At 42.9% G+C, this 26917-nt stretch overlaps 1 protein-coding gene across 1 annotated transcript in view; it reads right to left on the bottom strand.

The window, feature by feature from the left end:
- nnt (nicotinamide nucleotide transhydrogenase) overlaps positions 1 to 23811 on the bottom strand; it is a 64857-nt gene extending 41046 nt beyond the window's left edge. The window contains 6 exon segments of the mRNA NM_001128002.1: positions 2695 to 2783; positions 3342 to 3429; positions 4071 to 4288; positions 4669 to 4898; positions 9415 to 9612; positions 23701 to 23811. Of these exon segments, the coding sequence (NP_001121474.1) occupies positions 2695 to 2783; positions 3342 to 3429; positions 4071 to 4288; positions 4669 to 4898; positions 9415 to 9565 (776 nt within the window). The 5' untranslated portion in view covers positions 9566 to 9612; positions 23701 to 23811.
- Positions 23812 to 26917: the final 3106 nt, after the last annotated feature.

Raw genomic sequence — 26917 nt, forward strand, 5'->3', positions numbered from 1 at the left:
CACAAGCTTTGATATGATTTGACTCACAAATACCACATTAGAGAACAAGGGAATAAAAGGTCTGGGGACAGGCACCCAAATTGTGCAGGAATAGAATGTACAGCCAGTGGTTTTAGAACTCTACTTGCTTAGGGAGGGGTTAATTTGCCTGCCGGATGGCATATAAAAGCTTTTAAACAAAATCCGAATTTTTTTTTCTCCCAATTTCCATCCAGCACAGAAATTCTTGTAACGTATTCTCCACAGCAAAGAAATGTTGGGAAAAAAACCACATGGCGAGGAATGACCACATAACAGACTCTTCCCTCATCAAAGCCTGTGCCATTTACTCAAGCCAAGCCCAAACACTTCTACTGGAGCAAATGTCACGTCTGCAGCAGAAAACTCTGTTAACATCTATTCAAAGAAATTTCAGCTCTGTTTTATTTTTATTACTTTCAGCTCAAAAGTTTTCTCTTCAGCTAGTGCTGCACCTTTCTGCCAGAAAAGTCCCTTTAAGCACTTTTGTACTATTATAATTCTATAATTATGTATAATTTGGAAGCTCCCTATCACTAACTACTTGTTATAACAAATTATCTAGATAGACAGACAGAGGGTAGCAGCAGCCGGTGCACATTGGGAATTTTCCAACATTATTCTCCCTTTGATTCAATAAAGCAAGAATTATGTAGGAAAATTCCCAGTGTGCACTGGCTTCTACTCAACTGTATTACTAATACAGGTATGGGACCTGTTATCCAGAATGCCTGGGACTTGGGGTTCTCTGGATTAGGAGTCTTTCCACCATTTGGATCTCCACAGGATCAAGTACAAGGTACTGTTTAATTATTACAGAGAAAAAGGTAATCATTTTTTTAGAATTTGAATTAAAATGGAGCCCTTATTAAAATTCAACGCCTTTATTATAAGCACATCGCACAAAAATCCAACGTCCTCATTGGGACCTTTCTCAATGAGGACCAAAACGTCTGATTTTTGTGCAATGTGCTTAAAATAAAGGCGTTGAATTTTGATAAGGGTGTGCCAGGCTGAAAATATATTTTGTATGCAACTGATTTGACTGAGCACCCCGCTACTAAAAAAAAAATTTCGGTGCAGACACTAGAAAGACTGATATTTATATATGTATGTATGTATGTATGTATGTATGTATTAGACTGCCATAGGCATTCAACCCCCATCATTCCATATTTCCATGTTAAAGTGATAAATTCTGGGATATGAAGTCCCTCTGCCTTCAGAGGATCACTGCTCTGCCTGCCATATAACTTAGAAGTACTTTAGAATCTATCATTTTAACACAGAGCAATGTAAAGTAGGGTTCAAATGCCAGCCTATGAGGGTGGGGAGACAGTCTGTGCTAGTCAGGGGCAGACTATGATGTTTTCCTTTCAGTCTGAGGAATCATGTGTCCCTGTTCAAAAAACAAAGTTCACATGAAATGGAAAAATTTGGGGTAAATGCTTACTGTTTAGGATAACCATAGAACTAAAGAAGGGGCAGCCACCAGGTTTTGCCCTAGAACAGGGGGGTCTGAACATGCAAAGAGAGAAAACCTCTGCTTCAGGGCATTTACGCATGGGGCTATAACTTTTGTTATTCTTCCTGGAATTGGTAAATACAGAAATGACGTTACTTGGCTTTGTTTCCGTAGGAATGCTAACACATTTGTGTCATGTTTGTGCTGCAGCTCATTTCTAGTGTTAAACAAGCCCTGCGCTTGCTTTCTAGTCAGTTCAAACACAGAGCACTCAGAGGAACACCGGGATGTATGTTTTATTGCATTGGCACAGACAGCAAAATGTTTCTGCCCACGGGAGTGCAAAAGAAGATGGCGTGCAGTCCTTCTATATTTAATAAATAATGATACTCTGAATATTTGGTATTGAAGATTCTACTGATGCCATAGAGCTGCTATTTAAGGCCACAGATAACATAACTTTACTGCCCAAATGGTGTTTTAAGTTACCTTATCCCCTTAATACCTGCCAGGGAAACATTGCTCTGACCAGAACTCTTGGAGCCATAGTTCTATAAAAGCATCACGCCTCTCAATCAAGCAAGAAAAAACAAAGGTACACAAGGCAAAACCTCTGCTGCCATAGAGCTCATGTAACAGAAAGCTTATTCAGCCCACCTGTAGAAGGGGTAAGCTCTCCCCAACAAAACATTACTGAGTTACCCTTTAAAAATAGACCTTTTTTTCAAGTGTCTCTACTTCCAAAGCTCATCACCAGATGGCTCTCTACGTATGTACAAAATATGACACACAAAGAGGTTGCAGACCAGGTGGGCAGTCAATAAAGTCACTTGCTGGATGTTTATTGAGGGACAAAGTACGGATATGCTGCAATGTGTGATCCAATTCATATGCATCACACATGTTAATTACACTAAGTACTGCTTTCTGCTGAAGAATAATCTAACAAATACAGTGGCTGATGTGTATAATTTGCCTGTTGGCTCATCTGTGTTTATGTGATCTAATAAAGTCCCTCTGTGACATGTTAAACAGCAACAGTTATAAGCTGCCACCTTATTATGCAGGATGGTGCAGAATTATAAAAAACAAATGGATAGCACGAGTAGCAGTACAAAGGGGAAGCATGAGTAAACTACAGATCTGTGAATTCTCTCCCCTTACGACATATGAGGGGGCTCTAAATATCACAAATTTGAATTGTTTCATACCTGGTGTCAAAACCTCTCACAATTGCTCCCATGGATTTAGCGGCTCCGGCAGCGGCCAGTCCAGCCACACCACCCCCAATAATAAGGACCTACAGAATAATATAAGTTTCATTAAAGTCCTGTTTTATACAGTAATGTTAGATGAGCTGCAAAGGAACATTACCTAAAATAAAAATGTATAAATGGTTCCTTGTATGTTGGAAGTTATTATAAGATCCCTAGACATGTAGGGTTTTTCTCATGTAATGGGCTTGGGAACTCCCAGGGGGCAAGATAAACGTCCCATAATTTGCACCAAAGGGAGCAGGTTTATTTGGGAAAAAGGAGAATCAAATGAATAAATGTTCCATGTCCTTTCCTAAGGCACTAGGCTTGCATTTGGCTGCCCAACACCTCTTACTAAATTGCTATATTTCTGGATAACAATGTAGACAAAATTGCACATTTTGAACTGGTTCTGCGTGTTACCCTTTCCAGTAGAATCATGCTGCCATCTGCTGGACATGTCCAACAAATAAAATAATCTAGTAAGGGAGAACTGGTGCAAGTGAGCTTGACGCTCAGGGGAATGTTGGGTGCTGCTAGTTTAGAAACAGCTAAAGGCATAGATGTTTGCATGATTCTGAATAAGAACATACAGTACTTACCTTGGCTGGTGGGACTTTGCCTGCAGCAGTGATCTGCCCAGTGAAAAAGCGGCCAAAGTTATTGGCAGCCATTACAACTGCTTTGTACCTACAAGGCAAGAAACACATTAAACCGACGTACTAAAAAAGATTCAAACATTTAACTGTGAAAGTGCTGAAAGGGAAAACATACCTTTACATAGTAGGGGAGATTAAAGGGGTTGTTCATGTTTAAATTAACTTTTACTATTTTGTAGTGAGTGCTATTCAGAGACAATTTGTCTTGCTTTTCTTTTTAATTATTTATGGTTTTTCAATTATTTTGCAATATTTTGTTCTGCAGCTCTCTAGTTTGGAATTTTAACAACTATCTGGTTGCTAATGTCCAAATTTCCCTAGCAACCAGGTGGTGGTTTGAATGAGAAACTGTAATGTGAATAGGAAAGGGTCTGAAAAGAAAGTGATAAAAAATAACAATAACAACAACAATAAAATTGTAGCCTCAAAGAACAATAGTCTTGGCTGCTGGGGTTAGAGACCCCCATTTAAAAGAAGGTAAATAATTCAAAAACTATTTAAAAAAAAAATAGAAGTAAATAAAAGTTGCTAAGAATTGGCTATTTTATAATACACTAAAGTTAACTTAACTGTCAACCACCCAGAAAAAAAAAAAAAAGACACGTCCATCTGCTTCAAACACTTTCCTAATTTTCCCAGAATGTTAGTAGAATGCAGAGGTAGGAATCTCACCCTGCAATGTTTGCCATTGAACTCAAAGCATCATATCCCTGGGCAATTGTCACACGCGGCACCTGGTCCATTGCCAGAATGGTCATATTCTTCTCAGAGAGTTTGCTCAGCAGGTCAGGGTTCTGAGCAGGGTAAATGAAGCTGATAAGCGTCGAGGAGGACTTGAATAGGTCCGCTTCATGCACTCCCAGAGCAGGGTTTAACATGGGCGCCCGCACCTGTGGAAAAGAAGAAAATATTCTTTTTACTCCTCTTGCAAGAGCCAAGGGCAAGCTTTGCAGCATGCTATAGTCTGTGACAGAATATATATTATTATTATTTTGGTTCTGGTTCAAAAAGGCATGGCATCAGTTTGTAATGTACACTGGTGGTATATTTTTGGTAGTCTGATGTGCACTCTTATTTCCATTCTTTTGCCATAAAAAATGCCTTACAGAAAAGACCTTAATACACCACACACGGATACAGCCCTTCTAGTCCTTAGATGTCCCTGCCTTTCAGACAGCACACTGGACATAACAAGCAATGCACAGATATGTTCTTATAAAGCACTATTGCATTACGATTGAAGGTATACGTTAAAAATGTAAACAATTACTTTAAGAACCAAGTCCGAAGCCAATACATCCTTGGTCCCCTGAATTTTGGCCCCAGCCTCCTTGTATTGATCATCTGAGAATTTAGAAGCTTCTCCGGCTCCTGCTTCCACCACCACATTAAAGCCCTGTTTGACCAGAGCCTGCACTCCAGCTGGAGACAGCGCCACTCTCTTCTCATTCTGGAATATCTCCTTGGGGACCCCCACGGTGAGCTGTTTGTATGGAACGCCTGTAACAACACAAAGAAGAAGAGCATTAGGGCACTCTACCCTAACAGACTGAGCTAAAGCTTCACTCAGCTGAGCAACCACTTTACCAAAGGGAAGAACCTTCTACAATAACTGCAACAATAAAAATATGCACAATTATATATCTTTTATCAAATGCCCATAAAATTTGGAGCTGCCATATTGATTTTCTTGTATGTATAGTTTGCAAAGATAATTTTCCCTATAGCAGTCATAAATAAGTAGTGTTTACCAGGCCCAGACTGGGATTCAAAATATGTCCTGACATTACAAGTAGGGATGCAGCGAATCCCGGATTTGGGCAATTTTTAACACTTCCCAATCCTAATTATCATATGCTAATTAGGATTCGGTTTGGGATTAGGCAGAATCCATCAGGGTGGGTTCGGGGGTTGGGCCAAACCAAAAAAAGTGGGTTTGGTGCATCCCTAATTACAAAATGTACACAGAGGCCCAAACAGTCCCCCACCAGCCCAATAAATAGTGACCGTGTATGGCATTTTACAACAGCCCCACAGATTGCCAGTCTGGGGCTGGTGTTTACCAAAAATGGTGATACCCTCATACACACAACAAAAATCACCCCTAGACCTGCTTTTTGGCTTATGCCTGTTATAGTTATTTAGCTCAGTAGGGTACAGGCACACACAAGCTAAATTATATGTAAATCATTTCATGTGCAGCAAACTTAACAGACCCACAAGCCTTTGGCATTTTCTTTATGGCCCTAACCTCTCCTTGCCCATGGCTTATATCACACAGCAGCTGGTAGTAGGTGCAGATGTTGAGAAAAGCATTCCGTTGTTACTTTGCAAATTGTTTTTATGAAATCTTATGGGGGCATAATACGATAATGCCACACCTGGCTGCGCTAACATTAGTCTTCTTCCTTGCCTGCACCCAAAACCATTGTGTTGGGCTAGGTGCAGGTACATGCATTCAGGTTTTGGGTGCAGGAAAGGAAGAAGGCTGATGCCAGCATTAAGGGATAATTCTCAGCCTTTGTTTTTCTGCAGACTGAAAATCAGCCCAATGTGGCATTAGCCATAAACTACAGTAGCCTAATTAAAGCATTTCGGTTTTGTATTTCTGGGTTTGAAGGTTCAATTTATGGCACTATCTGCAAGGAGCATGTATTTGTCTGGGGGAGTCTGTGCAGGTTTCCTTTGGGTACTCTGGCTTCAGGCCCCAGAATGGCAATCTGTGGATTGGAGCAAATACCAGAGGGTTTGCTGCAAGATGCCATAGACAGTCACTATTTATTGGGGAGGGGCTGCCTCTGGGTACTTGTAATGCCAGGACCTATATTATATCCCAGTACGGACCTGTCTAGTTTGCCCCCACCCTCCTAAAAGCACACAGGCAGGTTAACTGGCTCCAGATAAAACTGATCATAGTGTGTGTGCTTGTGAAAAAGAACCTTAGACTGTAAACTGCACAGGGCAGTGAATAATCCCTATAAAGTAGAGTGGAATATATCAGTGCTGTACCAAATAAGGGAGGTGACACACGGTGAGATTAGTCGCCTGCGATAAATCTTCGCGACCGCAGGCGACTAATCCCCCCAAAATGCAATGCCACTGGCAGAAATGTAAGTCGCCAATGGGATGGCATATGCATCGCTTTGATTTTCCAAAGTCGCCCGAAGTTTCCTTGTGAGTAGTAGCTACTTATCTACCTGAGTGACACAGGCCTAACAGAGAACTTACGAAAAGAAGAGAAGAGAGAGCAGGAGGGGCCCATAGAAGTCCAACAGGTGCTACATATTAGCTCTGTATCAGAATCCTTCTTCTCACCGGTGAAAGCTCGTTATAGTGTATACATTGTAAATCAGTATTCAGGATATTTACTAGGCACGGGAATGCAAACACTCTCGCAAATGACTTATGTGGGCAGTGATTAATACAGATGCCATCACAATGCGAAGTAACGTAAATATCACAATAAATAGCAGGAGGGGAAATAAATGGCATTTCATAGGCCTGTAGGTTAAAATATGTGAGCGCTTTGCAAGTATTTACACGAAAGTCCTTTCTTCCCACGTGCGGAATATTTCATAGCACGGAGGTGTGGGTGTTTGGCTTTGTACAGAACTGAGCTGATAAAGCTATAGTTACGCAACTGGTTTACTAGGGGCACAGGGATGATGGTATAAAGAGGAAAAGTGCAGCTTTTGGCTGATTAAAGTAACACTGTGTGCACAGCAGAATCATCTATCACCATTTGCCATTTTCTTTACTCTGTAAGAAGTTTTCTCCTAGCATCCCACCATCATTGTTTTATGCACTGGAATTATCCCCTGCTTACAGTGTGTAAAGTACAGGTCCCCCATTTAATGTGCACCATGCCTTGTGCCTTATTCTGCACTATTATGGCATTATTGAAAGATTTTGCACCAATATTTGTAGATTTAGAGCTTTACTGATAAGCCAGAGGGTAGGGGCTGCTTCCCTCCAGCCCAGAACCTAAGCTGCTATCTACTGGGTTATGTATCTAATGTGACATGGTTTCACCCTTCTAAAAATAACTATATTGTGCTATCTAATGGAGATAAATTAGAGCTACAGCTGAATAACAACATTTATTTCTTTTCTTTACAAATCTGCCATGTTGCACAGAACAAAAGGATCCTGGAACTGCAGCATCTACAAGGTAGATGCAACTTGGCAACTTCCGCAATTTCGGGGAAATTTCGGCGCCGCGTATGCCATCCCACTGGCGCTTTACATTCTCGCCGGTGGGATGGCATTTCGGGGAGACTAGTCGCCCGCGACAAGGGAGATTTGTCGTGGGCGACTAGTCTCCCTGTCTGCCACAGCCCTTAAAATATAGGACTCCTTCGGACCTTGTGTGTGATTAGCAGTTGTGTAGAACAGTGTAAAAGCAAGAGTTTCTGCATTTACATGGCTAATGGCCAATAACGTTATCAAGCAATGGCATTTTGGGACTTGTAATTCAGCAACAACTGAAGGGACTGATGTACAGATGGCAAGTGACCATAAGGTTTATAAATAGGGGCATATTTATTAGAGGGTGTAAGCCAACATCACCGGAGATGTCCATGGCAACCAATCAGCAATTGCGTTTGAACAATCACCCGCAAGTTAGAAAACTAAAGCAAAGATCTGATTGGTCGCTATGGGCAACATCACCGGCGCACACTATAATTATATACACTATAATAAATATGCCCCATAGTGTCCAACGGAGCATGTGGTCCAGTGACATCAATATGTACCATTTGTAAAAGATATATAATAATTATATGATATTGATGCCCTTGCATTAGAAAAGTGTTAAAGGCATTTGCATTTGAAGCTTGCAATGCCTGCAGCTCCTGTCAAAGTCAAATGCTTAGCAGAAGCCAAGGTTAATCATCAGCTTACTGGCTTATCGGGATTCCTTGTCATTCTTAGTTTCTCACTTTTACAGGCAGGATCACGTGCCTTAAGGAAATCTGGCTCTGACTGGACCTATCACTGCTCCAGCCAGATTCTCAAGGCAAACCAACAGGTGCTAATAGAAAAAGCCCACATGACATTCTCCAGATAAGAAAAGCATGCCTTTAACCACCCTCTAATTACAGTATCTAAGTCCCCCTCCCCAATCAGGTAGGCTATAGGCTTTCTGATATAAGGAACCTTTCTGGATCCTTGGCCCATATACAGAGGTGTACTCCCTGCAATGGCTGTACCCAGTACTGTCCCGTGACATCAGCCGTGCAGACGCACAATATCACTTTCTTTGGTCGGAAGGAACAACCCTGTGCAGGAGTAGGCTCGACCACATCAGAGGAAATGGCTTAACTACTGAATTCCAGTCAAACATATTCTGAAGGTGTGTTGACTGGATCTGGGAAATGACAGCTTGCTAGGTCCACTGTCCAGTGCTTAGACCAGTGATCCCCAACCAGTGGCTCAGGGGCAACATGTTGCTCCCCAACCCCTTGGATGTTGCTCTCAGTGCCCACAAACCAGGGAGTTATTTTTGAATTCCTGACTTGGGGGCAAGTTTAGGTTGAATAAAAACAAGATTGACTACCAAATAAAGCCCCCTGTAAGCTGATAGTGTGCATAGAGACTGCCTAATAGCCATTCTGAGCCCTTATTTGGCACCTCCATGAACTTTTATGGTGCTTGTGTTGCTCTCCAAGTCTTTTTACATTTGACTGTGGCTCACGAGTAAGAAAGGTTGGGGACCCCTGGCTTAGACTGACCTTAGCCTTTCTTATACCGTAGCCTCTCTGGTCTCTCCAGAAATGTCTGTAGTCTTCCGGATTAAAGGGAGACCAACAGGTGATGCATTGCTTATCACCGCATCATCCACATTAGTACCTGCCCAACCTGAGCTATAATGTAACTCATATCCCACCCCCCGGTCAGTTTTCAGCTGACCTGTCTGTATGTTTTTGGATTGTGGAAGGACAACACATTATTATTACTATATTATATATGCATGTTATCTAAAATGCTAAAGCAGATGGAATGAAAGAAATACCTGGTCTGACTGGCTGCTGGCACCAGAGAACCTGGTGAGAGCGGAACATTCGCAGGCATGGTGTCTTCACAGTCTGCGCCTTCAGAGAAATGAGGCTACTGAAAAGGGGACTTGAGCAGCTGGTAGTAACCGATCTCAGGAGGCTTGCCATGATTTCCGGATCTTAGTCTGGCCTTGGGTTTACACGCAATAGTCCTCCTGCAATGCACAACATAGTCAATGTTTAATTCTAAGGGTTCACATTCTACAAGAAATGGAAAGGATATTTTCTTTGACGTGCAAGGATAGGGCCACACATAGAGCTTAGAAGGATGGTATGGTCAACAAAAAAATGTAATATTATACAGACAAAATATATAGCTATGCTTGCTTGTATGTGCGGACTAGGGATGCACTGAATCCACTATTTTTGGATTTGGTTGAACCCTGAATCCTTTGTGAAAGATTTATCCCAATACCAAACCGAATCCTAATTTGTACATGCAAATTAAGATAAGGAAGGCTAAAGAGAACTGCGTGCAGCAAACAATTTTCAACTTCAATGACAAAAAGTCACATGATTTTTAAGGTTTCAGTTCGGCCAGGAACGTGGATACGGGCAAATCCGAATCCTACTGAAAAAGGCCAAATCTTGGCCGAATACCAAACCAAATCCTGGATTCTGTGCATCCCTAGTGCAGACACATATAAAAAATTACAAATTCCCCTCACAAGTACTGAAACACACATTGATATTCCAGAATTTGAACAGGATGAACCACTAAGAACAGCAAAAATTCTCAGATTGTATTTATTTATTATATCACTTGTCCTCCCTGTGTGTAATTGTGTATATTGTAAGACTGTACAGCGCTGCGTACCCTTGTGGCGCTTTATAAATAAAGTTATACATTATAGTGATTTACCTGCAGGGGGCAGCATACCACAACAGTTCTACTTGTTACACTTTCATAAACCATTTTAAAGTAATATCCCATAATCATTTAATTTTCAGAATAAAGGATTTTCCAGTTATAAGCTGACTCCCTTCTTCAGAGTAACTAACATTTATCCCAAAGCATTCACTGTCTCTTGCCTAAAGTCACTAGAGATTTGTGCCTTCTTAAAGGGGACATATACCATAAATTTTTACAATGCACTAAACCATGTAAAATAACGTAAAATAGAAGGAAGTGCTTTTATTTTAATACCTTTGGGTTCATTTATGTCCATAACTGCTTTAAAACTGTGACACACCCTTAAATCCATATGCCACCTCCTCCTGCCCTGTGGATAGCACCTTAGGGACCATTTAATGGCTATTTCTACCTACTAGCAAACTCCTAGAACAAACCTCTGCCAGGTTCACCTACTACAGGCAGCAAAGGGCAGACAGAGCATGGCACACACAGGCAGCAAAGGGCAGACAGAGCATGGCACACACAGGCAGCAAAGGGCAGACAGAGCATGGCACACACAGGCATTTATGGGCAGGCAGAGTATGGCACACAGGCAGCTAAGGGCAGGCAGAGTATGGCACATGCTCTGCCCTATGCTGCCTGTGTGTGCCAAACTCTGCCCTATGCTGCCTGTGTGTGCCATACTCTACCTGCCCTATGCTGCCTGTGTGTGCCATACTCTACCTGCCCTATGCTGCCTGTGTGTGCCATACTCTACCTGCCCTATGCTGCCTGTGTGTGCCATACTCTACCTGCCCTATGCTGCCTGTGTGTGCCATACTCTACCTGCCCTATGCTGCCTGTGTGTGCCATACTCTACCTGCCCTATGCTGCCTGTGTGTGCCATACTCTACCTGCCCTATGCTGCCTGTGTGTGCCATACTCTACCTGCCCTATGCTGCCTGTGTGTGCCATACTCTACCTGCCCTATGCTGCCTGTGTGTGCCTTACACAGTACATACAGTGACACAATGCTGGCATTGTTTCTACAGTCTGTCTGGGGTGTGAAGAAGTGAACAATGTGGGTGATTACAGCCTGAAGTGTGAACAATGCAGTGGGTAAAAAATGCAGGGTTTAAAAAGGTGTGAACAGTACAGGGGATACATGTTGAAACAATACAGGGGAATTACAGCCTGAATCTGAGGTGAGAACCATGCAGGGGGCCAGTTAATCTCAGTACTGATACTATTTAAATCTTACACAAAGGTAAACCATCAAAGCAGCCAGACAGGAGGGGGACACACAGAGGGGGGTCGCCAGTTGACAGCACTGGTCTAGACAAAACAGCCAAATGATTATCTAGTATAAATAAATCTAAAGCAACTGGACTTGTAAAATAATCATTGAAGATGTTTCACTGCTCATCCGAGCAGCTTCTTCAGTCCATCAAGTATTAATGGGTAGAGCTCTTTTGCCAGCCATATGCAACAAATATATGCCCAGAACTGCTGCCCTTTTACCTTTCTAGGTGCCAGTTAACTTGCTTTTTGTCTGGTAACATTGCCAAATGCATTAACCATACAAGTGTTCATTGGGGCCTTTAGTTACCCTTTAAAAAGGATATTGTTGTTATAGGCTAATTAACAAAGAAAAACAAATCAAGGAAAATATCCAGAGGTCTCTGCAACAGTGATGTGCTTTTCCATCTATATTTACTACTGATATCTGATTATATTGTTTTTGTGTATTTTCCTTTTTATCTACACCACATATAGGGGTTCTGGCATGCTTAGATGGTTACATGAATATTGCTTTGGAACAAACAGAAGTCCAGTCGCTTTAGATTTATTTATACTAGATATACCATGACCTGGATGAATGAAACTCTTCATAGTCATATTGCCATTCATTTTGGAGAGAATACTCAAACTGGTTCGGGAATATGAAAGAACAGCAAGAAAACTGGCGGACTATGGAAACCACGTTTTAATCTCAGATGCAGACACCAAGGACTCACTCCTTTTAGCCTACGCCCGGGTTCCACTGTAAAAGCTCACAGAGCCAGCAATATCTTACAGAAGGCCCAAAAACAGCTAAATGGTTAGTGTACCCCCTGCTGAACTATATTCCGGGTGAAGAGTTACTGATAATGCATAGAAGTAGGGTGAATCTCCTGTATCATATACCAGCAGGGGGTAACAGCTCTCACAGGATATCTCCTGTATTACATACCAGCTGGGCACTATTCTACGGCTCAGAGAATATCTCCATTACTCTCCTATCAGCTCCCCAGTGTAGATTCTGTTCTATGATTATTTCCATATATCCTGAGCTGTAGCTCAGCTCACCTACCAATTGGCTTCTTATTGCCAGTGATAAGACACGGATTTTTCCTGTGACAGTTGCTTTCAGCTGCCATAGACAGCACAATTCCACTCATGTGCAAAGAAAGGATTTGTGGGGAAATGTAAATGCAGCCATTGAAAAAAAAATTTGGACAGCGCTCAACCAGCCCATTTCTAAAGGCTGATATCATTGCGCCGTTGGGAGGTTATGTGACTATGTCACAGGGCGGTCTCCCTAACCACTAGGTTATCCTTCCTCCTCCCACTTATGGGATGTTTTTTATTTGCTACATAGTGGCAGTTGGTGTACCCTAACTGAGTGAATGAAACATTCAGGGTTAAAGCCTGAGGGGAGGGCCTCTTTCTAACCTTAGAACAATAGGCGCAAAAAGCCTTATTGACGTTTCATAAACAAGTAAAACACTGATTAAACAAAAAGTTGAATTGATATGTTTTATATAAAAAAAGTTTTTTACCTCACATTTGCATTGTTATGCTAGTTTCCGCTTAATGAATGAGGCAATAATGACATTTTGAGTGAATATATTTTTATTTAAAGGAAAAGTAAAGCCTCCCAGGCAAAATTTTAGTTTTAGCAGCAGTGCCCCCTCTTTAAAGGGGACATATACCATAAATTTTAACAATGCATTGAACCTTGTAAAATAATGTAAAATACAAGTAAATGCTTTTATTGGCAGTTTTAGGAGGTAAAATGCTTTCAAAACATCTTTCTTTCTGCATCATTTCACATTTTGAGGGAGGATGAATATTATAACGGAATATGAACTTTATATAAAATGTCTCCTTTAAAGACATACATCCCTAGCAGACAGAAAAACAAAAGTATTTGAGACATTATGGGCATAAAGAAATCATTTCTGGCCTTTTTACATTTACGCAGAAGAATGGGAGCTGCCATACTTATTACTTCGGTTGAGGGCAGTTCTGAAATTGTAGGACAAACCCTGAAAATGAAATGTAGGTCCCCCAAGGATATCTTCAGATACACAATACATGCACAGATCTTATCTTTATCCGACCAAAATTTTCTAACCTGTCCAATCGATAAAACTACAGTTTATATGATTGTATTGGTGCGTGTATGGCCAGCTTTAGGCAAGGCATACAGTAAAGCAGTTCAGCGCATTTTTAAATTCAGACATGTGAGAGATGCAGTACTTCCATCACAGCATTCCACACTTAACATCAAGAAAAAATAAATTGATAAAATATATGCATCTTTTATAATTAAGATTTGGCTATAAACTACATCATCAGGGCTGAATGCCGATAATAGATCAAAATGATCTTTCTTACTGCACAGTCTTAATAATAATCTGTAGTCATAGTCCCAAACTAAAATACAATATACCAAATTCCTTTTATGTTGGCACAGCCACAACAGGCAACACAAGTTGAACCCACAAGTTCATTTGCCTAGTTAGCTATGGCTACAGGTTCCATTCAGCAGCACGGTAACCAGTTTTGTTTACCTTATACAAAGGTACATGTGGCTCTAAAGGTGGCCATACAGGTTATGTAAGTATGTATGTATGTATGTATATGTTTTTTTAAAGCTGAATGGCCAGATATGCAGTTAGGAGCAAAAGAATTCTACAGCATTCACATTTTGCTGATGTTGGTACCAGATAAAATGTTTCCATCCTGTGCAATTACTGAGCTGACCAATATCAAAGACTTTTTCCGATACCGGTTGCCTCTTCTCCCACCATAAACGCACAAAATACCACACAAAACCTAATTTTGATAATGTCGGTGCATGTCCACCACCTTATGATATCAGAGACACTACACACTATGGTTTGTTTCATACACCACTAACAGAACTGCTGTTCAACACTGCAGGCGCAGTAGCCCTCCGACATTGAAGATCCAGCCATGTGTAGAGTGCCCCAACCCATACTGGTGGACAGTGAAGGAGACCTACTGTGGGGGCTAACTTACCATGAAAGGGGTGGAGGCCAGATTGTCTATGTCAGAGCTCTACTGTACCTGCAGGCTCAGGAGCAGCTTTCTGTAGAAAAAGCAGATCAGCTCTTTGCAGTATTTGTTTAACGATAAGCTATTTTTTATTCTACCTTAAGAATAATGATAGGCAATACCTTTGGACTGACCATGTCCAAAACAGCTGAATCAGAAAGAAATACCAAAGAAAGCATCACAACCGGTCACAGCGATTCCCATCATTGTCATTGCTATTGCAAAAGTTGTCTCAGTATCAAAATAATGTGGGTTCCATGGCAGTTCATCTTCAAGGAATGGACTGTTTTTTTTTCATTTTTTTTTTCAATTTTGTAAATCTGATTTTTATTAAGTTGATTAGTTTCATTTTATTGTCCCCAGTCTCATGTCGGAGACTGGAGGACAACACTCAAAACTAGTGATGAGCGAATATGTCCTGTTTCCCTTTGTCGAAAAATTTGCGAAACTGTGACTTCACAAAATGGGAGGGGCATGGTGGGGGTGCACCTATAAATTCAGAAGCCGGGAGAGGCAGTTGGCAGTGTTAGGTTGCGGGCGGGGAGAGTGAGAGGAAGAGCTCAACCCGAACCCACCCCCAACCCGCAAGTTCCGATGTTGGCCCAAACCCGCCCATCCCGCAGGTATCGGGCCAGCTCGCATATCACTGAACTGTGCCGGCGACACTTGCCGGTCAGGCAATTCTCACTTGTAAACGCAGCAGTTAACCTTTGCCTTAAAGTTAAGGCATCAATGAGCTGATGCGCTTCTCAGCCATATGTGATTTTTAAACCCAAACAATCTACATCTGCCAGATTTTCGTCCAGATATCAGTCAGACAGGCCCGTCCGAGGGCCCCATACCATACACAGGCCATGAGCAGCTTCTATTAGCCTGTGTATGGTCACCTTTACTCTGCACTGGAAAGAACTTATAACTTTGTCAGTCTAAGAGTGGCGTAAGGCCCTGAACGACATGGCAGCACTGGAATGAACTAGAAGGGCAGTGATACACGGGGCTACTGCTGGCTCCAAATCTCCCCCAAAATGTCTTGCCATAGACTAACATTGGGATGGCCACAAATATCATATCACTTGTACCAATCCTGCAGGAGACTAAGAGGGGAGGCAATATCACGTGATTACAGTAAGCCCAATGCTAGTCTATGACATGTTTGAGGGAGATTCGTAGTCAGCGATAATGATTTTTTAAAGCTGGCTAAAGCAAGTCACCGTCGTTTATTGCTTTGTACCCTAAGCCCAAGCTTTGGTGCCACCTCCACTACCTGTCTGCTGTAACTGATCTTCTGTTCCTGTAGCATTCGTTCATTTCATTAGAAGTCACCTTGGAGTCCTGTGACCAGTACACTCCCTTAGAGGCCTTGTTCCTTCATAAGTTCACAGAAAGCACTGGCAGCTCTGAACATGCCTACACTGTGCCCCACTCTTTTCTTTGTGTGCTCTATAGGTTTAAATATTGCCATCTTACCTCTTTGTAGCCACATGGCCCCAAAACTGCAGTTTATTTAGTGCAAGTTTGTTGCAAAGTCAATTACTTTTGAAGCTGCCCAAGGCAAAACAAAAGGTTGAAAACAAGGTTACTATGCAGTTTAGAGTAAAGCATGGAAGTGTCATAGTTAAGGCAACATGAGGTCCAATTCAGGTCCTTCAGACCGATTCGGCAGTTTATCTGCCCGGCCCTACCTGACCAACATCTGTCCTAAAATTGGGCAGATCTTGATTAGCCAGGTTTGCTTTTCCATCGGATCAGAGACTGCATTGGCTCGTTGATCCGGTCCTTGCTCTGACGGCACCTATACCTGTCATTTTAATTCAATCTTTTGACCCTAGGTCCAAATGATCAAATCAGACCCATATCACCCAGCTAAAGCTGGCCATACACGGGCAGATCTGCTCACTTGGCGATGTCGCCAAGCGCGTGGATCTTCACCCGATATACCCCCCTACTGGTGGGCGATATCGGGGATGCATGTGGGCGATCGAATTCTACATGAGGCAATGGGGCAGTCGGTTCGGGGACCGCATCAACAAGCCGATGCGGTCCCCGATCCGACTGGATTTTCTAACCTGGCCAAGGGACCAATATCGGCAGCTATAATCGGCCCGTGTATGGGGACCTTTAGGTGGGCATATCGGGAGAAGATCTGCTCGTTTGTTGACCTTGCCAAATGAACGTATCGTAATGTGTATGGCCACCTTAAGGCATGAGCATAAAAGAAAGCAGATAACAAAAACACAGTGAAACTATTCATGTTATGCATCACTTCTGAAGGAACAACTTTACTGTTTTGCCTGCCTCTGGCAGTGACATTAACCTCAGCACTTTTTCTTTGGTAAACTATGGGAAAGACTTAAATATAAACAAATGATTTCCAACTTACAGCCCTCCAGCTCTCCCTTAACTAAAGCCCGTATAAACAGCCAAAGGTTTGCTGACTACTGTTACGATACATAGTGCCCCCATGCCTTCTGCTGTTCCTCCATTAAATGATAGTTCCGTTTGGACAGACCTGATGACCTCTGACGCAATTCTAAGAGTTAAATAAGTGTTTAAATCTCTAAGCCAGTCGTTCCTTAATGGAGAAGGAAAGGCTAGTAGTTAATCCCAAGCTGCAGGCATACCTTCAGTTCTCTCAATAGTGCCCTTAAGTCTCCCCATATTTCTCCCGTTCAGATGATCAGAAGCCAAACAGGAAGAAAAAGCGCTGAGCTGGGTAGAGAAGATTCCCATAATGCAACGCTCCTGCACAGACACCCCGACCAGGACTGTAGTAAGCACATGCGCACAAGCAGGAGTGCTCCCCACAAGCAGGAGCGTCTGGTTGCTATGGTGACGCAGCGGCGAGCTGGGACCATAATAAGAGGAGGACGCAGCTGGCAGGTGCTGGGGGAGTGGGGAGCGGGGGGGTTGGAGACACAGAAGAACGCAGTGGGCAGGTGCTGGGGGGAGCGGGGGGGGTTGGAGACACAGAAGGACGCAGCGGGCGGGTGCTGGGGGGAGTGGGGAGCGGAGATGCTGGGGGGAGCGGGGCCGCAGAGAGGATGGAGGATGTTGGGGAATCATGCGCAGTAGAGATGGTGAGGGAAAGGAAGTGGGCATCCCTTACTAGTATGTAGTATGGAATAAGTGTATCTCTATAAATCTTTGATTAGGCAAGCCACAAATATAGTGTTTCTACATAGCAATAGTAGTACTATTGAATAGTGTGCTTAATAGATTTTGACTTTCCTTGTCCTTTAAGGGCTCTGGCACACGGGGAGATTAGTCGCCCGCGACAAATCTCCCTGTTCGTGGGCGACTAATCTCCCCGAGTTGCCATCACCTGCCATCTCACCGGCGAAAGTGTAAGTCGCCGGTGGGATGGCACACGCGGCGGCGCGATTTCGGCAAATCGCCGAAAAAGACTCGCGAGGCAACTTCGGCGATTTGCCGAGATCGCGCCGCCGCATGTGCCATCCCACCGGTGACTTACATTTTCGCCGGTGGGATGGCAGGTGATGGCAACTCAGGGAGATTAGTCGCCCACGAACAGGGAGATTTGTCGCGGGCAACTAATCTCCCCGTGTGCCAGAGCCCTTAGGGTGAAGACATATGGAGCTACCTAATAGAAGCTACTAAACGCCAAAAAATACCCTGCCATAGACAATACTTAGAATAGCCTCTTGTAAAACACACGTTGAGAGAGTTATCAGTAAATGATCAGCATTGTCTTTTTCTATAGCCGTGACAAGTAGCTGCTACTAGTAGCTCCATATGTCTTCACCCTAAAGATGGCCATACACCTTACAATGGATGCAGGAAAGATTGTTCATTCCCTCCACTGACCTTCAGAGCCTTCTACCGGCAATAATGGAAGTGGAAAGCCTTTTCACACAAATCACAGCAGTCACACAAATGCTAGTTCATTAAGGAATCCAAAAAGTTTTGACAACCTATGCTAACATTCTCATGCACACAAGTGACTGATTATTAACCCATTCAATTTGGTCCAGCTAGCTAGCTGTCTGAGAACTGGATCACTGTCGACATTATACTGCAAACGGATCCAGGCTAGGAAGTGTTACTTGCAGGTAAGTCACCCAATTCTCATTGTCAACAGAGAGCTCAGTGGGTCAGAATTCAAGACTGGTCAGACTGAACCAAGCTTGTGCCAAACCTGTAGCATGGATGGTGATTCTGTTACTCCCCACCCTATTTTATTTATACATAGAGGTGCTATTCCAAGTCCCCAATGAGAGACAAGGCTTGATAGTACAGAGGGTTTATAACCGGCCAGCCAGATCTGCTTTCAATTCTATTCATACATGAGAGCAATGGAACAGAGGGAAATCATTAACAGCCAAGTCTGGCTTCCACAAAAGCATTCTGAATAGAGCTAGTATGCACAATAATAAGTCTGCCACTGCAGCTTTGTGCTGTATCGTCAATGGAAAAACACAGTCTTACTGATATACCCAGGATAAAGGTCAAGGCGGTATCTGTGAGTAGGATTTCCAATCTCTCCGATAACGGCTTTGATTAAAGGGCAAGTGATCTCACAGGGTAATGCAGAAAGTAGCCACGCCAAGGCCACAATCCCTTGGAGAATGATCTGCCTTATAGTCATGGCAAAAAAGGAAACAGGTGGTAACCTACCATAACTGTAACCTCTGACTAAATTGCCCAGGGTTACAGTGGCCTATTTATCTGCATATGTGTCAGAAAACAATAACACATATTTCATTGTCAAAAGCAATCTGACAACCACTAAAAATGCTTCATTACCATAAACCTCACTTTCTGCTAATAGTTTAATGATTTTCCACAGCTCTAAATCCTAGGTACCCAGACCACACTGAGCATGTGCAGTGCCACTGACAGTCAAAAGATAGTTGTACACATCATCTTCTGATCTTGCTAGACTATGAACAAAGGATAATTACTTTTAAGGTGCTGCTGAAATTTTGGGTTCACACACAGAGTCCAGTATGCAAAATACAACCATTATAGCATTACTATTTTAAAGGGAGAACTAAAGCAACAGGCTAGATATGTTGTACATTATGATGTTTTGTGCTTCTATAACAGCCCAAGGCAACCACAGCTTTTTAGCAGGAAATATATGTTCCCCTGAAGACACCCCAGTATCTCCATATCTTCTATTCTGTTGATTCCCTGCACATACTCTGTGCTACTGTCAATTACTGAGCTTAGGGGCCGACGCACAATATACTGTATATATTGAAAATACATGTAACAGTATAAAGCTGATTAGTGATTCATTTAGATTCACGTAACATGGCAGCTCTGAAACCAGTGCAATTAGCATCAGAATTAGCCCTGTAGCATCAGTTTATATGACAGACCAGCCTCATTTTCTGCTTGGTAGTTTACAACGACCCCTAAGCTCAGCTTCTCAGCAGCTGCACAGAGCCCACTGAGAATGGGCACTGTCTGGGACAGTTCTAACAGAATCCGATATGGGAAGCTGCTGTGACATCTGTAGACCTATATCATTACCACTATAGAGATGCTAAAAATTTTAGCTAGTGCAGTCAGTTTAGTATATAAAATATGGCATTTCTAGCCATATTCATTTTTAGGGTTTAGTTCTCCTTTAAGCTTCAGTTCTACTTTAAAGCGAGGCCTGACTTTTCTAAACAGACTGTGCTACTCAACTCCTGCAACTAAAGCAGAACAATAGCAGGTGACCATGACACCCTTCCTGGTTGCTTAGACAAAGCCACAGAGAGAGAACACAACACTGCAGTGCTTGCTGCTGACAAGTGCCTTATTCACAGAGAGTATTATTATTATTATTCACACAACAACATGTTTCGAGCACTCAGGCCCTTTATCAAGAGCTGGAAACATGTTGTGTGAATAAAGCACTTGTCAGCAGCAAGCACTGCAGTGTTGTTCTCTCTCAGTGGCTTTGTCTAAGCAATTTATGGTTGTCTTACACCTTTGGTGGAGGTGTACACTGAGATTGAGAGCGGACTCTATAGGGCAAAGACACATAGAGCTACTTAGTAGCAGCTACTTGTCATGGCTACTGAACTCCAGAAATTACCCTGCCATAGACAATACTGAGAATCAGGGGCGGTGCGATTAGATCGGTCATTGCCTCCGCCGCTAATGACAAGTGGCGGAGGCAATGACTAAGTAGCACAAGGGGTAGGCAGGAGGGGCTCCTGCCTGGCTCCCCTCAATCATTGCGCCCTAGGCAGCTGCCTCTTCTGCCTACTCCTAGATCCGGCCCTGCTGAGAATTGCCTCTACTAAAACACACATAGAGACAATTATCAGTAAATGATCATCATTGTCTATTTTAGTAGCCACGACAAGTAGCTGTGTGTCTTCACCCTTAACCCCAGACAGCACGGTTACCTTCACTGACTGAGGTATAACCCCTCCCACTTATCAGTTTGGGGCCTACAAGATGCACACGTACAACATACTGATACTTACTAAAAAAAATTTTTGGTCAATTTACTAAATATTTTGGCTAGACGAGATTTGTCACAATGCTACACAAACATACGTGTATCCACAAAGTAACCAAATTAGGCGCATTGGGAAATGCAGGAGCGGTCAGACTGCAGCACAATATTCTATTAAAGCAATATTACTAATTATGTTAAAGGAACAGTAACAAAAAAATGAAAGTGTATATAAGTAATAACAATATAATGTACTGTTGCCCTGCACTGCTACAACTGGTGTGTTTATTATATTTTAATTACTTTAAAACACTTTCATTTTTTGATGTTACTGTTCCTTTAAGTAAAGTCAGCTCCCTGCAGATACTACAAGTCCCAGAATTCCCCAGGCAGCTTACATGGGCCTGACAGCTGCTCACCTACAAGCCCTTGCGCTTTCCAACGCCGCCTTTCCGTTGCTCGGCAACCCTGTCTGACGTCACACCCTCAAGGGCAAACAGAGCGCGTCCTAAACTTGACTTCGCCACGCCGCCACTCACGTGTCGCGTCACGCACAGAGGCTCCGCCCATAGAGGGAATGGCTACTTCTTATTGGCCAAGCTGTCAAACGCAAATCCATTCTATTTTTAAAACCATGTCAACGCGGCAAGCGCACCATTGGCTGAGGCTGGCTGTCAGTCATTGTGCGAGTCCATTCATTCGGGTACAGGCAGACTTCCAAATACAGACATAAGCGAGAGCTGGGCCAGCGTGGAATCTATAGTTATACCCTGCTCATTCCAGCCGCAGCACACCGGCATTCCTTACACTGCACCTTGCTATATTCTCAAGTGAAAGTGCAACCAAAAACATCTTTTTGCAAAATTAAAGTGTGAAGAGTCTTTCCAATAAGCATTATCACTTCTCAAAGGCGGTTTGTTAATGAAATGCATTATCAGCTGGCTTCTGCTACAGTTTCAGGAGTCAGGACCAGCCATGCAGAGAATATAAATGGTTGTCAGTTGCAATGACATTTATAAAAAAAAAAATGTGTAATGGAATTTGTTTAGATTTATGTTTTCATTATGCAAAAACATTTTTTTTATAGAGATCCCCTTTTATAAACTAAGAAAAGGGTCACATAGTAACAGTAGGGACCCATAACCATAAAAACAAATAACACTTTTCCCTACCTTACAGCCTACACACAACACAAGCAATGTGCAGCTGATTAGATCACATCCCACTGTTTTGTATGGGACAGTCTCTGCTATGATTCTAGGCTATGTAACCTGCCATGAAGAAAGCAAGGAAACATACTTGCTAGAAGGTGCGCTGGTCAACGTCTGATTGGCAAGTTTTGGTTCCTGAACCTTGAGAAAACACTGGGATTTATTTCATTGCCACCCTTAATTCTGTACATTTGCTTCAAGGTAACCTTGGTTAGAGTTCATTTTCTCATAGGCAGCTCTGTAAAGTTCTTCTCCCACGGAGCAGGTCTGGCATATGGATAGCACTGTTACAGTGTGTGACCAGGGCCTGGTTCCTAATGCTTTATTCAGTGTACAGATTGCAAGTGTTAGTGTGAAGTGCTTAATTATTCCTTGTGTAGCTACTACTGCAGCCCCCTTACTCCTGCTTGGCTGCTTCATATGGGGTTGATCCTAATGTGCAGTACTTGTGTGTGCTAGAGTGCACTGACCACTTTCTCTCTGTGTGGCTGTGTTAAAGTGCAATGCTTACTTTCTCCCCGTGAAATAGTGTTATAGTTAAGTACCTACTTTCCCTTTGGGCAGTTTTGCAAAAGTGCAATGCCTGCAGATTTGTTTGTGTGGTTGTGTTAGGGCATAGTGTCCACTTTCTCTCTGTGTGGCTGTGTTAAGAGTGCAATACTTACTTTCTCCTTGTAAAACTGTGTTAGAGTTCAGTATCTACTTTCTACCTGTGAAATAGTGTTATAGTTAAGCACCTACTTTCTCTTTGGGCGGCTTTGCAAAAGTGCAATGCCTGCAGATTTGTTTGTGTGGTTGTGTTAGAGTGCAGTGCCCACTTTCTCTCTGTGTGGCTGTTAGCGTGCAATACTTACTTTCTCCTTGTAAAACTGTGTTAGAGTGCAGTGCCCACTTTCTCTGTGTGGCTGTTAGAGTGCAATACTTCCAAACCTACTATGAATGCATGTTGTTATATTACTATGCAGTGTTGCTGTGAGTGGCTATGGAGTTTGTGGCTGTTGCAGTGCTCCCTTGTGTCACCTCTGGGAGAGTCCTTGGCACAGGGCACTGCCCACCCTCTCAGGGTGCCCTTTAATCACGTGACAGTGGGAGTTAGAGCCCCGGCTCTGTGCAGAATCCCAGCATATGGGGCGCACATGTACAGAGAACAGGAGAGACAGGCACATTGCAAATCCCAAATAGCGGCCCCTAACTGGAAGCAGCGATACATATGTCACAATCCCAGACCCACCCCTAGGGGTTTAGTATAATCCGAGTCTTTCCTACTATTGCAGAACTACTATTCCCATCATCCCCCCCAAGCTCAGGCAGCAGCTGCACAGCCGCGGGAAGTAATACTGTGCCTTTCCAATGGGTCACACACTACCCCCTGCTCATTCCGCAAGCGCAGAGCAAAGCTCAGTATGCAACTTTTTCTCAATGCACTTACCTGCCGAAGTCCCGGGTAATAGAATCCTCAGTGCCCCGCACCTCCCTCTCCGGCCGCTGCAGGCAGAGGGGACTGTGAGCTCCAGCTACCGGCGAGCTCACTCAGTGCCCCGGAAGAGACTGCAGCGCTGTGCGGGTCGCCCGGTGTCACATGGTCTCCTTTGGCTCCGCCCACTGACTTTGTGCGGCTACAGTGAGGGTATAGCTGCCCTTGGGAGTGTTATCTGGCCCACTTGCTCCTGAGAGTCAGACAGAAGCTGCTGTTAAGCATTTGCACATATTTCCTTATGGCTATGTTCAAATAAATGTATATTTACAGCAAGGTTGGAGGAATTTAGTTTCTTAATGGTGCTTAAAGGGCCTGTGTGGTCACAAAAGAAAACTGGTATGAAGGGATCAATTCACAAGGACTAGATACAGGACTAGAGACTTATGCACTAAAATTTGCCCCACCATCTAGGAAGAAACTGTATATAGAGCTATAATTATACAGAATTAGAAGGATACAGGATAGACAATTTAAAGGGGAAAGAAAGGTTAAATCACCGGGGGCCACCATTGCCAACATTAGGGGCTACTGGAGAATGAAGTGGAAGAAGACAATGGCTCTGTAGCGCTCACTCAGAGGTACCAAGGGCCGGTGCACATTTCGCTGATTTCTATACTGAACGAGCACAGGATGCTATAGAGGCTGCTCCGCGCTGTCTCTTAAACACTAATGCATTTGTTGGTGATTGAAAATGTGGATGAAGTACTAAATTACCAGGTACTCATTTAGGGCCAAGTGCATTGTCAGGACACTGCTGCTGTGCATCACTAGAATCCTCCAATCAGTGGTGGGCAACATGGGGCCAGGAAGAGAGCACCACAGTGCTGCTTTCAGTACACTAAGGGGCACATTTACTAATCCACGAACGTCCTAAAAGCGTCCGAATGCGTTTTCTTCGTAATGATACTTTGCGACTTTTTCGAGCTCTCAATACGAAAGTTGCGATAATTCGCGAAAGTCGTAATGGCTATGAAAAAGTCGCGACAATTCTCCAAAGGCATAATGGCAATGAAAAAGTCGCGACAATTCAAAAAAGGCATAATGGCAATGAAAAAGTTGCGACAATTCTCCAAAGGCATAATGGCAATGAAAAAGTTGCGACAATTCTCCAAAGGCATAATGGCAATGAAAAAGTTGCGACAATTCTCCAAAGGCATAATGGCAATGAAAAAGTCGCGACAATTCACGCAAGTCGTACCGGTTACGAAAAAGTCGCGACAATTTACGGGAAAGTCGTAACGGAGACGAAAAAATCGCAAAAAATACGAAAAAGTTGCAAAATGTTCGTTTTCCAATCTGAATTTTTCTCATTCGGATTCGTGGATTAGTAAATCAGCCCCTTATTGTGGTGTTTTGGTGAACCTATTGAAAACATAGTGTCAGCCTCAGTCTGGCAATCTGTTCATTCTGGCAAATGTCACAGGAGCTGCTTTATGATGCTATAGAAAGTGACTTTTATTGGGTCTATAGGGGACAGTTTGAGCCTCAGTATGCTTGAAATGCCAGACCTACTTAAAATCTCCAGATGGATATAGCTAGAATAGAATAGAATAGAATATATCTTTATTGTCATTGTCACATAGTATACAACGAGATTTGAAACAAGCAACAACTCAAAGCAGTGGCATAGTTACATATTTAAAGCCATAATTGCTCTTGGATAGAAGCTGTCTCTCAGACGATTAGTTCTGGCTTTCATTGCTCTATATCTCTTCCCCGATGGCAAGAGCTGGAAGAGACAGTGGCCAGGATGAGTCGGGTCTTGTACAATGCCCAGAGTTTTTTTCCTGCAACGGGAGATGTAGATGTGTTCCAGGGTTGGGAGCCAACAATCAATTATTTTCTCTGCTGACCTGACAACCCTCTGAAGTGCCTTAACTTTCTTGTAGAGTTAGGTGTGGGCATAGGGCGCACAATCTTTTTTACCCCTTTTTTCTGAAAATGCAAAATTATAGGCCTGGATTCTCTTTTGGTTATGAACTCCTTCCTGTTGCAGCTCAGTGATTACACAGACTTCTCCCCCACCCCAAACCCAAAGAGGAAAAGTCAAAGTCAAGATAAGAGTGGAGAGCAAATGAGAGTGGATCAGAGGTAGGTAAATGCTACAAGGGCTGTGACACCCCAATTAATCTCCTCTAGCAGTGGCAACTAATCATCTCAAAAGCTTTCCTACCTGCAAGATTTAAGGGCTGTGACAGACGGGGAGATTAGTCATTGCACGACAAATTTCCCTTGTCGCATGGCACTAATCTCCCCGATATGCCATCCCACCAGCTAGAATGTAAATCGCCGGTGGGATGGCATCCGGGGCGTGGTGATTTGCCGTAATCGTCGAAATTGCCTTGAGAGGAAACTTCGGCACCTTATATGCCATCCCACCGGCGATTTACATTCTAGCCGGTGGGATGGCATTTTGGGGAGATTAGTCGCCCGTGACATAAGTGGGGGGGGTCACAGCCCTAAATAGAATAGAAAATAGCTAAAAGCAAGAGTGCATAAAGGAAGGAGCAAAGGCAGGAGGAGTATGTGGAGGGGAAGAGAGAAAAAAAATTGTAGAATAATTAAAAACAGCAGTCACACAGAAACGCTAGAGTAATGGTAAAATAATCTTTGGACAATGAATGGGTCACTTTGGCTGGTATCTATTAAAAACCTACCAGTCTGGATATTTTATAGACTTGGTTCAGAAATACTGAAATACAAATATTTTTTTCTTCTGGTTCTGAAATGTTCATATGTAAAAAAGGAATTTGATAGCCACTTACTCAGTTTGTCCCTAATTTAGTGTTTATTTCCTGGGGGCCCAAAGGGTTTTGCGATGTGTTTGGTACCTTGGTTTTCACCCATGTGATACCCTCTGTTATTTGTTAGTCACTTAAAAATAACATATTCCTGCAACTGGTGCACTGTAATTCCTGTCAATCTAATTTTGGTAAGCAGGGGTCAGTGACCCTGACAACCAGACAGCATTTTTAACTGCAGTCTGGAAAGAGCCTAGAATACGAAGGCTAATAATTCAAAAACAATACAAGACCAGCTGAAAAAGTTCTACTCAATGTAAAGCTGAACCCTGTAATTATACAGAGGGAAGGAGCAATATTTCTATATTATTACAATAAATGTGGGAAGATGATACAAGGCTCCTGTGCTTTATGCGTTTTACACCAGG

This window comes from Xenopus tropicalis, chromosome 1 (genome assembly GCF_000004195.4).
Source record: "Xenopus tropicalis strain Nigerian chromosome 1, UCB_Xtro_10.0, whole genome shotgun sequence".
NCBI classification, from domain to species: Eukaryota; Metazoa; Chordata; class Amphibia; order Anura; family Pipidae; genus Xenopus; species Xenopus tropicalis.